This window comes from Cyprinodon tularosa, unplaced genomic scaffold, assembly GCF_016077235.1.
Source record: "Cyprinodon tularosa strain WSP-4 unplaced genomic scaffold, ASM1607723v1 ctg834, whole genome shotgun sequence".
NCBI classification, from domain to species: domain Eukaryota; kingdom Metazoa; phylum Chordata; class Actinopteri; order Cyprinodontiformes; family Cyprinodontidae; genus Cyprinodon; species Cyprinodon tularosa.
The window spans coordinates 227,019-241,112 of NW_024039601.1; the positions used below are offsets into that span (position 1 = coordinate 227,019).

General features: G+C 34.5%; 1 protein-coding gene across 1 annotated transcript in view; it reads left to right on the forward strand.

Moving 5' to 3' along the window:
- Positions 1–14,094, forward strand: part of LOC119774839 (voltage-dependent T-type calcium channel subunit alpha-1I-like) — a gene marked incomplete at its 3' end in the record, with an annotated part of 204,036 nt that overhangs the window by 98,284 nt on the left and 91,658 nt on the right. The window contains exon 4 of the mRNA XM_038272535.1: positions 2,133–2,266. Coding sequence (XP_038128463.1) covers positions 2,133–2,266 — 134 coding nt within the window. The remainder of the gene's footprint in view (positions 1–2,132; positions 2,267–14,094) is intronic.

The following is a 14,094-nucleotide window of genomic DNA, read 5'->3' on the forward strand; positions in this document are numbered from 1 at the left end:
TGGGGGTGGTTATTTATATGAAAAATAGCAGATGGCTGGAACTTGAAGCTCGAGATTGACATGAAATTAGTGAAAAATAACAGAAAAAAAATCTATAACAATCTAAAACAAGTTTAACGAGGAAGTTGGTGTGACCAAAAGCTAAGGTTTTCATTTTTTGTTTATCAAAATGAAGATAAGGAGGCCATGTGACCCTTTATTCTTCACTTTTGATTTTTTTGTTAAAGAAATCCTGACTGAAAAACCAGCACAATAATTAATTTATATTAGGGAACAAATAAGAAACATTCTGACTTTATTTCAGTGAATTTTTGGAAATGTGCTGACACCCATCCAGGGGTCTTTGTCAAATCTGCTTGCCAACATTTGAGCAACCTGCAGTTTGAATGCTGTTGACTTCGGCTACAAGGAAGCCATTCCATCTAGAGTAATCCCTTGTCAGATGCATATCATAGACCCACCACTCATTCTCCCATATTATAAGGCTTGGTAAACAGAGAAACTGGCATGGAGATTTAATACAAGAATTATGTACACAATGAATAGTGACAGCGAATTGGAGGCTTAACCCCTTGAGCCCTACGGACCCACCGGCGGGTCCAGCTGCTACATGACCTCGTAGTTTTACCAAACCCCCAGTATTGATGTAAAAAACATATTTGGCACAGTTTGGTGACATTTATGGATAAATGTGCCAAAATGGCCTCTCCGCCTAAGAAATTTCTCACTAATACCATTCTAAAATAAATATGATTCATCTGATTGAGTCCAAATTTGGTATATTTTTACACAACATTTAGATTTGAAAGTCTGTACTACTTTTTTGTGCTATAAATAATTTTTGGTAGTGTTTTGCAATGTTTATTTCTAAGAATATTTTGGCGAGGTTCAAAAAATGCAAAATATTTTGTATTTTGTCCCTAATATTTCAGGCAGGGTCAAAGCTACAATGGTGCTGACACCAGAAAACCATTCTATGACATCTTACCTTTACAGAAGTACCAAAAGTTTCTTCTTAAATCTAATAGCTTTGAGGCTATAAGTTATTTACTTTTGTGTGTTTTTGTCAGGCAGAAATTTATTTATACCCCCTTAGGGTGTAAGAGGTTAAGCATTGGAGAAAAGCAGGTGCAGAACAGTAGGTAAATGAGGGGATACAGGTGAATAGAACTTACTAGTTAACAGAAGGCTTTAGCTGAGAGAGAAATTATTAAAACGAGTAAAACATGTAAAATACATTGAATAAAATAAGAACAAATCCAACAATACTGAAATAAGCACTGGAAAAGGTAAAGACAACATTATTCAAAAAACAAAAACAACAAATGCCTGAATTGTGCAAATCTATAAGGACTCTCAAGCCAAAGCAGAAGAGAGTCAGCGGTCGCCATGATACAGTAAGTGCTGTACACATAGTACTGACAGTAAAGAAGGTAGAAAAATACTTCCTGCGAATGGTTAATTTTGCAAATGGAGCTGCAAGGGTTCAAATCTTGTAAATAGAAGCTACTGTACTTACAAAATCGATCTCACAGAATTGAAAAAATGCATTATTTCTTCAGGTGTGTAGAACACATAACAATTTAAGGACATTTATATTGTATGTATTTCTTTTTATAATGGAAAGCTTTAGCCATTCACAATATATCAATAAACTGTGTTTGTAGTTCTTTAATTAGACAAGCATCATTCATTTTCATTGAGTAATGACGCTCAGAAGGATAAAGGCTATCGGAATTCAGCATACCAATACAGAGTTAATTTTCTTCACATAGTAAAGTTATTACTGTTAACCCAAGAAAGGTGAAGGAATAGGAGCTGGAAACAAAAGATATGAGTTGCAATTTTCAGTATTTAAATTGAGCCTAGGGGACACATGGCAAAAAGTAAGCAAAGTGAACTAAATGGCAAAAATAACAGAATATTAAAAATAAACACACTGTAAATCAGAACCAAAATCTAACTTACATATACAGATATTATTACTTTCAAGTAGGTGTGAATCATGTTTTGTTGTCTTACAGTATGTGATGGTACAAATCTGATAATGGTTTGATTTTTCTTATTGTAAAATAAAGCACTGTAAGAAAAGGTTTCCCTCTTATATTTGTCTCTAACTATCTTTTTGTTAGGCCTTTGATGCGTTCATCTACATCTTCTTTGCTATGGAGATGGTTATAAAGATGGTTGCTCTGGGAATATTTGGGCGGCGCTGTTACCTTGGGGACACATGGAACCGTCTGGATTTCTTCATCGTCATGGCAGGGTGAGAACCTCGCTCTTTTTTTATTTGATTCTCATCTTAGTGTGCAAAGTGGCTGTTAGAAAAGTGATTTTAGGACATTTTAGTGTACAGAAGTTGCAAAATATAGAAAAAAATAAGCTTAAGGGGTTTAAACCAAAATATAAAATCTAAACATATATAGTTTTTTTTTTTTATGTTGTGCAATAATATAAACGTTCAGCGTGGTAATTTAATCGAGCCAGTAAGGCATATTTAAATTATTTCTAAGTTCAAATATTAAACTATGACTTATTGTTGCTCTATTTAAAGTCTTGACCCTCAATTGCTTTTTTTGTCTCAACCTGCTTTGTCTTCCTGACACAAACCTTAGCGCACCCATGCATGGCTGATCACCCCATTGTTAAATATATATTCCAGCATTAAATATGAATATGTTGATATTCGCTGGCTTTTAATGATAAGGTAGTATGTATCTGTGTGTTACTATCCTCAAAGACAATCTTTGCAAATTCAAAAGACAGTTCCCAGATGAGTCTGTGGGGAGAAAAGCTATATACACTAACCAAGCTTTGAGTGAAAATTAGAAAGATAACTTTTCCCCAGTGTAAAAGAGAGTCCCTCTTTTATTTAGTCAAGACTCTTTCTCCTGATTAGATAAGATTAATCAATGCAACTTCAGAGATAGGGTGTCTTTGCACAGTGTAGTGCCCTATTTAAACTGCCCATTTAATATTATTGTGTAATGTTTGGCTTTACAGTCCAGGTTCTGTGCTTCTGCCTTTATAATGTCACTTATTGGTTCTCATGAGAGGAAGAAGATAGATACCGTGTAGATTTCCTATTGAACTACACGTCTTAATTTTTTCGAAGCCTATTCTATTCTATTTATTCTATTGTATTCTATTCTATTACATTACATTACATTCTTCCATTGGCTATCGCGGCATTTTTAAATTGGTCCATTGTGTTATGGTTTATGACAAAAAGAAAATGCTTTATACTGCAAGTAAATTGTATTGTCTTGTGCATTTTATTATTTCCATCATTACATGGTGTGTATAAGTAAAGCAAATGCTATTATTTATGGATATTTGAAATATATCACAATGTATGGATTTATTTTCATGTCCACTTTTTTCCAATGACTATTGCAATTTGAAGTACAAATTGAGAGCACAATACCACATACTAATATTGCTCTTTTGGCAGCTTACTAATGTTTAGCAGCTAGTTCACATGAATCATCTACATTGGGCATTATCAAGCACAGCTAAAAAAAAAACCCTTCTATGTCATCAGATTGATTGCTTCATTCCTCTTTACTCATTACTTGTTCTGTCTTGAGCTAAACTCACGATTGAAGTTGAAATTGTAGCACTTGCACTACTTAATGATATCCCTAACTTTATTTTACCATCTTGTGTGAGGTGTAATATGTGTAGCTTCTCTTGCCTCCAAGATGCAATGATAAGATTACATCCTGTTAGTAACACAATCCTAATTTGCTGAAGCACCAAACCCCTGGAGCAATCGTGCCCTGTGGCATGATGAAAAAAAAAAAGCTTTATTTGCCATTGTTTATATAAAGACAAAAATGTTTGTATTCTATTAGAGTTGAGTATTCCCTTTTGTGATCCTGTCTGGGGTAACATGCTTAAAGATATTACCAATATTATCAGTATGTGCAGGCCTGAGGAGTCAGCAAAAGTGATACGAGAGGTATGTTTCGAGATCAAAAAGTGAGTAGGTAATTAATGTTATTTAGCCAGAAAATAAGTACAATACATCAAATCTTAGTGCAAACGTTTATAATAGTGTACAAAGACCCTATTACTCAAAACCAATAATTGCTCATTTAATCCACTAGCCTTAGTCCCCTTTTCACACCAAGATACGATTTCATTTGGAGGTCTACTGTACTTAATGTTTTTATGTATTGTCTTTCTCTAGCTGAAAGCCAATAAAAAAGCCATTTTCTCAATTCATGTGTGCCATTAAAGCTGAAGTCTGTAAGTTTTTAAAAATCACCTTTTTGTCATATTGGCTAAAACTGTCCCTATGCCCAGACAGCAGTACATGTGATATGTAACCTGTGAAAAAAACTGCTTCAATTGGTACCGCCTACTGCCTGTATTTCAATCTGGAAAGAATAATTCGGGACGAGTCAAAACAACCAATCACAGACAGAGGAGCGTCTGATGGAGTGTCAATCACAGCTCACACACGCTGAATCAGAGCTCTGGTGGAGAGGGATGTGAGCAGCTCATATATTAGTGTGATGACTCTGATGAAACTTTGGCTGTTATTGGTTGTTTCTGACAAGGAGTGGTTTACATCTGCAAATGGTAGTAGGACTATTGGGAGGATGAAAAGGATTTTTTCCTTTTCATATTTTATAGGTTATCTGTCTCATACTCCACTATGAGGTAGAGCATTCAGCAAAACAAGGACTTGTTGACTTAATTGGGCTGAGTCGACTGACATCTGGACAACTCGAAAGTTTCCCCAGTTATTGGCTTGCATGGAGATGTGTGTGCAAAACTTATCTAGTATTAGCTTATTCTATGGGGTTAGTAGAGCACACACTACGGTTAGCAATAAAATATGGGTGATACCTACCTGATATAACCAATTATAACCAATGTAACGCTGCAGCAAAATGTATTGTAAGAAATTTTTGTCCTTGACACAACCCCCACCCCACAAACATGGCTCTACTTAATGTGATGCTGTTATAGAATGAAGCATCAATTTCACTTTTACTATCAGTCGAATTGGAAAAATCACATTTTGTTACTGCCCTACATAGTGACACTTTTGACAAATATGTTAAAAAACAAAAAAATACTAGCCGAGTAAACTAGCCCTGGCCAAAATCATATTTACCTGCGAGTGGTCTAGCCTCCATCAATGCCCCAGGCCCTAGAACTGGCGGGCCAAGCATAACGCTGAGATGTGTTTTGAATTTTTGAATGCAAAGCGAGCTGAGTTTTGAGGGCATGACGACAAAACTGCGCAACGCCGTAGAAAGCACAAGGAAGATGGCAACAACTATTGAACAGTTCTTGTTTGACGCAGCTTTGGAATCAGTTTTGGAAGGATTAGGCTTAGGGTTTTCGTTGAAACGTGAGCAGGGGATCACTGCATAAACGTGAGCAGGAGATCTCCCTATATGTATTAACCAAAACAATACTATAGTGGGAAAAACTGAGGATATTGTTGAAATTTTTAACAAGTACTTTATTAACATTGGTCCTAATTTAGTAAATAAATTGCCAAAGGCTAAAGATGGGAAGCATAATCATAATTTCAATAATATTAACACAATGTTTCTTGGAACAGTGAGTGAAAGTGAGGTAATAGACGTAGTTAAAAAATTTGAAAATAAGAAATCCAAAGATTGCAATGATATTGATATGGCTATCGTAAAAGAGGTAATTAATTGTATTATTAAACCTCTTACTCATATTTGCAACGTTCGTTCGTAACTGGAACCTTTCCTAATAAAATGAAGATGGCAAAGGTTATGCCAGTCCATAAAAATGGTGACAAACAAATATTAACAAATTATAGGCCGATATCACTGCTACCACAATTTTCAAAAATTCTGGAAAAATTATTTATAAAAAAGCTGGACTCTTTTCTCAATAAAAATAATTTTTTGAATGAGCACCAGTACGGCTTCAGGATAAACTGCTCCACAACTTTAGCTGTGATGGAGTTTGTGGAGCACATTGCTGCAGCAGTTGACCAGAAACTTAATACTGTAGGTGTGTTTATTGACTTATGTAAAGCATTTGATACCATTGATCATTCACGACTATTGGGTAAATGTGAACTGTATGGCCTACGTGGAGTTACATACCAGTGGTTAAAAAGTTATCTAAGTAATAGATTACAATATGTACAAATCAATAACACAAAGTCTCAAACAGGCATAGTAAAATTTGGTCTTCCTCAAGGCTCAGTCCTAGGACCTAAATTATTTATACTTTATTTAAATGATATTTTTGCAGTATCCAGTGATTTAAAGTTTATAATGTTTGCTGATGATACAAATCTATTTTTTCAGGGAAAAATTTGGATGAAATAATAAAAACGATAGAAAAAGAGTTAGCTGAGTTGAAAACATGGTTTGATTATAATAAGTTGTCATTAAATGAAGGGGAAACTAAATTTTATGGTACAGTATTCTCTGGTAATGGGGTCTATAACGATGTAAAGTTATGTATAAATGGAGTTGAAATTAAAAGAGTTTATGAGACAAATTTTTTAGGGATTATTATAGACAACAAACTTAGTTGGAAGCCTCACATAGAATATATTAGAAATAAAATTGCAAAAACTATTGGAATATTATTTAAGATAAAAGATTTAATAAATATTAAAGGCCTGCATATTATAGATTCCTCTTTGGTTATTCCTTATTTGTCTCATTGTTCAGAAGTATGGAGAAATGCAAATAAAAGAATTATTCATAAATTAGTTAAGTTGCAAAAAAAAGCTGTAAGGCTTATTAATAAGGTGGGATACCGTGTACCAACTGATAAACTCTTCATTCAAAGCAATACATTAAAATTCAAAGACATTGTTTATATAAAAATACTGGAAATAATGCATAAAGCAGTGAACAAAAGTCTTCCTTCTGTTATTCAGAAATTATTTAAGTCAAGAGAGAATAAATATAATTTGCGAGGTTTGTTTATATTTGAATGTGAAAAAGAGAAGAGTCAGATAAAGTCTAGATGTGTTTCAGTTATTGGTGTGAAAATGTGGAATGAATTGAATGATGATTTAAAGTAATCTCCTTTCTTGGTGAATTTTAAAAGGGCTTTAAAATGTAAAATGATAAAATCCTATGTTAAGCTATGTTAAAGGTTGTAAGTATAAAACATGGTAGGCAATAATAAGCTTTGCTTCAGCCTATTCTTTTTTTTGGTAAACTTTTGGTTTTGTTTTGTTTTGATGTTGTTTTGTTGTTTAATGTTGGATTATTTGCTAAAAAAAAGAAAGTGAAAGTGAAGTGAAGTGAAGAAAGACGTATTCGCCGTTTTACCAACAGCCATTTCACAGGCTGCTTGTTTACACTCCCTCACCAGCTTTCTGTCGTGCTTACTACATCACAGTCAGTTGCGCTCATTGGTCAGAGCGTTGGCCAATAGGAAAAGACATGGTTTGAAAAAAAAAAAACAGGTTGTTCTCATCAACTATGTTCCCATGTCTCATTCATCTGGGCTAGCCTAAATTACACATTTAATCTCACATTTAGTCTGGTTTATCAGGCTAAACAAATAAAATACATTTAGAGTTATGCTGAAATTACTTATAGTATGTCGGACTCTGGAGGACTAGTCTTATGCAGAGCTAATTTTAAGGTTTTTTTTTTTTACTTGTTGTCTTTCCTACTTGCAGTTTTTTCCCCTTTGCATGTGTTCTTTGTGGTTTTGTGTTGGCATCATTTACGTGTTTGCAGACTGTTTGCACTTTCACTCTTTCAATTTTCTGTAAAAACATATTTTCTCAGTAGTTCAATTTTGCATTGTGTTTCCTTTGCATGTGTTTTGTGTGTTTCTAAAATTTTGGTTTTCTTGTCTCATTTTTTGTGTTTGCATTATATTTTAGATTTGCTGCATGTTTATGTATTTAGAGGGGGGCACCACTTGGCTAAAATACAGTAGACATTGTACAGCAACACATTTCTGTGTTACACAAAAATTGAGACAGCAGCATTTCATGATGAATATTCTTCTTTGTGCACAGATAGTTTTTCCAAATCTGTCAGCAAAAGTGTTAGATTTATTTAAAGAAAATGATTTTGTAGTTCTTGTTCAAGGACATATGTCCACATAATCGTAAAATCCTAAGTTAGTGAGATTACACTGACAGAATTTACTACCAGGTGTTGAGTCCATATGTCAAAATTCATGCTGTGCTACCTGTTTGTGAATGCAACATGTTCTTGTTTCACATTTGCATAACTAAATGTCAAATCTATAAATCAAGCAGATGTAGAAGAACTTAACAGCTTCACTTATACTGTGAACTGCCTAAAACGTAATGTTTAGGAGAGCAGATTGAAGGGCATGCCTGATTCACAATTGCATTGAATAAACATTGCAGCTTTTATGAAGGCTGGACTTTAGTAAAAATAGTACTTAGATTACACTGCAGCAAGTGAACCTAATCAAATAGCAACAACGAGTGTACATTTACTATAGTCTGTTTTCTGCATCATTACTCACACTGATGGTTCTCTGTTGTCATCTGGTGAATGAGGAGATTAGGAGTACATTGCTCACAATAGAAAAAGACATTAGAACACTTTATGCTTCCTTCTGCTGACAAGCTATAGTAATTTTATTTTCCCTAAGAACCTGACACCTGCAAACACTGCCAAAGGTTCCAAATGATAGTTCAAGGTCCATGATATGTATTGCACTGGGAAGTAAACTAGCCTGACGTGAACCCAGTAATGCATCGATCTTCAATTATTGTCCTCTATGCCCAGTGTCTTGCACTTTTTAGATTTGCCCCCCCCAGAAAACTGAATCAAATGGTTGAAATGCCTCCACAGCATGTTGTCAAGATATTTAGAGTCCTGCTATTGACCTGAAGACTCAGGTGTGTTGAAGCAGAGAGCAAAGGTGCAAGGCATGAGACCTCTGGGGCTAGAATTTAAAATGCCCGAGTTTAGAATACAATGGAGTATTGTCAAGAAGAAGATTGTGGATGTAAGACCCAACAAAGGAGATGTCCTGTAGGCAACTATAAAAGCAACCTTGGCTTCCATTACACCTTAGCACTGCCACAGGCTGATTGCCTCCATGTAAAACTGCTAACTTATACAAAAGATTGCAACAACATGAACTTACTTTTAAAAAGCAGGAAATTTCTTTTTCTACTATGACTTTTTTATACCGGTATGTCTTATTTAAAATTCTAAATTTCTGAGACATTAAATATAGCCTTTTTATGATCTTAAATCCAGAATGATAAAATGTACAAAAAAACGTTATGTGTAATGAATGTATTTCATATAATTTCACTATTTTAAGTAAATAATGGAAGACACTGAATTTTTTTTTATAACATTCTAATATCCTTAGATGGACATGTATAATTAACATTAACAGTAATTTCAAGTAGATATTATTCACATTCTGTTTTGTCTCTGGTAGTAACATTTAGGGGGTTTAGTGTTTTTTTTCTGTACAACAATGTTTAATTTTATTAACCTTTGCTGCAAATTGTGTCTTAATCTTTGTACCTATATCGGGATTTGGTCAGAAAATACGGTTAAATTTGCTGTAGAACTCAGCAGCTTTGGTAGTTAGATGACCTTATATTTCACTTCAGCTAATTATTTATTCTTTGGCCATTAACCGCCTTTATTTTGAAGTTGCCAGACAGAAAAGTATGTCAGCGTCTGAAACCAAGGCTGACAACATGGAGGAATACATTTTCTGAATATGGAGCACCCAGTCTATGACTACACCATGTACCACCCCATATTACTTTTTTATAAAGAGGACTTTATGGTTGCTTATTTCTAACTCTGTGTTTGATATATGGCAGTACATTTGACGAATAATAATATGTAGGGAGTCTGACAAATGATGGCTCCTTAGCAATGAGCCAGAACATTTGTGCTCTTGTTTCATATCTCTCAGTAGTATTGTTCCACACTGGGTTTGGTTAAATTAAATACAACTAGCAAACTAATTAGAGCAACAGTCTTTCATAATTAAAAGAAAAGCACTTTACACTAAGGCCACATTCACTCATTCCCACTTATATACTGTTAAAACAAATGAGCAGGGCTTCAGTGCCCTTCTTTGAAACACATCAATATGTAGCAGAAAGAAGTTGAATCAACCCTAAACACCTACTGTACTCATGTTAAACTCTTTGCGGCACCTTTATAATATTAGCTTCAGTCGTCTAATGCAAAGGATTCTGCTTTGTTATAGGGGTTCATGCTTGCTGATGATAACCTGATAAATTCTGTTAGTTAATTACTTGCTTTGTTACAATCAAATTGATTTGTGTTGCCTTACAGAAACTTTGCTGCAGCCACAGGATTATGTGAACATAAATGAGGCTTTAACAGAGTATCCTGTTAAATACTGACAAGGTCATCATAGTGGGGGATTTTAACACCCATCCTGACATTAAAGGTCATAGGTTAAATGCATCCTTTGATATTATTTTAGACTTGATTGGCTTTGTTCAAACTTTGAGTAGTCCCACACATTCTGATCTTCATACTTTGGACCTTGTGTTGTTTTTGATGATACAAAATAGTTTTGAAGAATATAATAAAAATGGTTGTTGTTTTGTTTTACATACATATATTTAAATGGATGCCAATGTTAATGGTTTAAATGTTTAACTGATATTTTCATGTTTAGCTATACCACCTTTGTTGCTAATTGATTTGAACATTATGCTCTGCTTAAAATAACAGTTAAAATGTAATATTGTTCATTTAAACATTCCTTTATGTAAATTTAACAAAAATTTGTTTCAGAATTATTTTTCCCCACCTGTTATTTTGTACCTCTTATGTCAGTCTTGTCTAAGAAGTTATAGATGGGCATAAGCTTTCATTTTTGTATTTTTCTTGTAAAACCTGGTGTTTTGCGCAAAGGCAAATGTAAAAACCATGTCTTACATAAATGATCAGGTCTTGTTAAAATTAATTTTTGTGAAAATGTCAGGGAATAGGAGCTGTCTTGGTAAGTGAATATTTCTCTTACATCTGTATAAATATACTGGCTTTCACATGTTTCTTTGATGATGGCAAGCTGCAGAAGTCGAAGAGCACATGCATAAAATGTGCTGTAGAAGGCCTCTTGGCAAATGTACTTTTCTCAAAGTGGCTCAGTTGCTTGTCTTTTGCTTTTTTAGTAGAATCACTTATTGATGTTGACATCTTTGTGCTGTCTGCATCCTCTGCATTTATTGCATTTTTTCTGGTTGCTAAACATTTATTTTCTACAGCAATTCTAAAGAGATAGAAATGAAAAAGAATGAAGAGTGGCACCCACATTTCATCATTCCTACTCAGTTTAGATTACATTTTAGTGGTCTACTATATTTGTTGTACCAAAGTTGGAAGGTTGGAAATAATAATGAAAAAAAACTAAACAAAGAATCAGAAAACCAAAAGCATCAATGAGGATTCTAATATCAGAGCATATAAATGGGAGAGTGAAGATCAACCCTTAGTGATGCACCATGAGACTAATGAAAGACCTTATGAGGTGAAAAGTTAATGTGTAAAATGCAAGGCCAGGATGGAAACGGTAAGAGCAAGGAAATACAATCAGCTTCTGTAAATGATTGTATGTCCGTGTGATCATGCACACCTCTGTTGCTTCTCTGGCTTTATAATGACTTTTGGGACACAAAATGTACTGCACTCATTAATCTCATTTAAATAATTGATGCCGTCTTCTCCAAAAGGAGTTTAGTCTGGACTGCAAGCATAAAATGTGCCGTTTAGTGCTCTGTGGTAATTGCCACATTAGTATATTCTTCTCCATTAGGCCAGTGTACAGTCAGTGGAATAGCTTGTACAATATCTATTTAGCTTCAATATTGTCCTGGCTAAATCTATTCAATGTCTGTCATTCTAATTAGATAGCCTTTCTAATATATGCTAGGTCATAAGATAACATCCACATTTGCTATGAAAGCTTGAACTGTAGTATGTATTCTGGCTTTTTTATTTTTTCATTATTATTATTTTTTTTTTTTCTAATGCACATGAAGAACAGGCTTTTATGGGCTTACTTATAAATGAAACTTAGATCTTAGTTTTGGAAACCCAAATGAAACCAGCAATGCACTTCTTTAGCATCTTTTTATTCCACTGTATTCTCTCTTTACTGAGCCCCACTCAGGCTCCCTCCCACAGTGAAAAAAATGACTTTTCTGTAAATTGGTTTCTGCAAATTACTTGTAGTATTCCTTGTGTGCATGGAGTTTTTTTTTTCTTTTTTTAAAGCACCTTAGGCGTGCTGCCTAAGGTGTACCACCCACTCTCTCCTCTGGCCTAAGAGTTGTTGGAGAAAGGCAACAATACATAAAGTAATTGCCGTGGGTCAGAGTTTCGTTTTTTGACAATGATATTTAAAAATTATCATACATACAAATGCGTGTTTAGAGATAGTAGTCAACATTCAAATAACCATAAAAGTATACACATGATAAATTCTAAATAATTTTTGCTTTGTTTAAATATGTAATGCAAATGATGACCTTGGTCACTGAGGAAAACACATTATAGTGATTTTGGCTTCATTCCTTAATACTCACCTGTTGTATCCAGATGGTACCATTGTTTTTATGATCAAAACTATGAAAGAAAACAGAGCTGACTAATATTATTATTCATTACATTTCCTTCCACTTGTGCTTATTTGATCAAACAAAGATGACAGATGGCTTGAAATTATATTCAAATATATAAAACCTTTTTGCCAATATCTTTCTTTTGAAATATAAGTGAACTGCTGATGAAAAAATTCTGTGACAGTGCTCAACATCAGGAACCTTTTTTCATATTTAGTCTGTATATGCTATATCTTTACTTTTTTGTTTTAAAACAAAACTACATGGTGTGAAAATGAAACAAATATCTATTCCTTCCTGTATCCAATTCAGATGAGTTCGATTATTTTAGAAAAATCATTCTTTTTGAGAAGAAAAACTTAGGGCCGGATTTATCAAGATCCAATTTTGCTGGAGCAATTTGCGCTCGCAAACTGGAATTTTGCGCGAGGGGCTGAACCATGGTTTGCGGGTGATTTAACAAGAGCGATTGCGTAACTGGTGGCAGGTGCAAAACTGTTGGAGACGCCCTATTTAAATGATGGTTTTGCGCGTTTTGTAGTTTGCGGCAAAGTAGTTTGTAGTTTGTGCAAACTAGTGCATTAAGAAATTTTAATCTTACAGTGACACCCCCACCCCCTCCAAAAATTTTATATATATATATATATATATATATATATATATATATATATATATATATATATATATATATATATATATATATAAACTTTGGCAACCTTTATTCCCTAAGGTGGTATGTGGCTGAATTTCTACTTCACTGCAGTAAAAAAAAAACAAAAAAACAAAACAAAACAGGTGTTTTGTATTGGCCTGTAGAAAAATGGATGAAATGTGGATGAGATTACTGCGCGTATTCATCCTCGCAGCATTGGCATGTTGCTCCACAGGCGCAGAGGTCGGGGTTCTCCGGTAGTCAGGGCGACATGGCATTTAGAACGTCGGACAGCACTTCTGAAAAACGAGATTGGGAGATTCCAGATGCAAAAAATGCAATGTTGCAAGGAGTTTTGTGATATCTGGTATTGCGTGGGTCCTCCTTGTGCCTGGCTCCAAATTCATTCGGAGTTCCTCCAACAGCTCCAAAATGGCAATGCTGGATAAACGATATGTTTTGATGATCGTTTTCCTCGTTCATTCCAGAGCAGAGAACGCATTTTTCCACGGAGTGAAAAAATGCGTTCTCTGCGTCTCCTTGCTTCATTTCGATGTCTCCTTCTTGCGACAATAACCACTGCCATGTGTGCGCAATTACGCATCAGACCATTTGCACCTTCTTTTGAAACGTGTTAAATATAGAGTCAGATACCGTTAGCAAAATTGCTTTCAGGTTTGATAAATCACTTTGTGAGTGCTAAATTAATATATTTACATGTTCTCCTCCCACAAGACCCACTTTTGCGTGTAAACGCCCCATATTGCATATTCATTGCAGAAAAAGTACTAAATGGATAAGAGGCGCTATTTAGCACGTTTTAAAGACCAAATCCTTT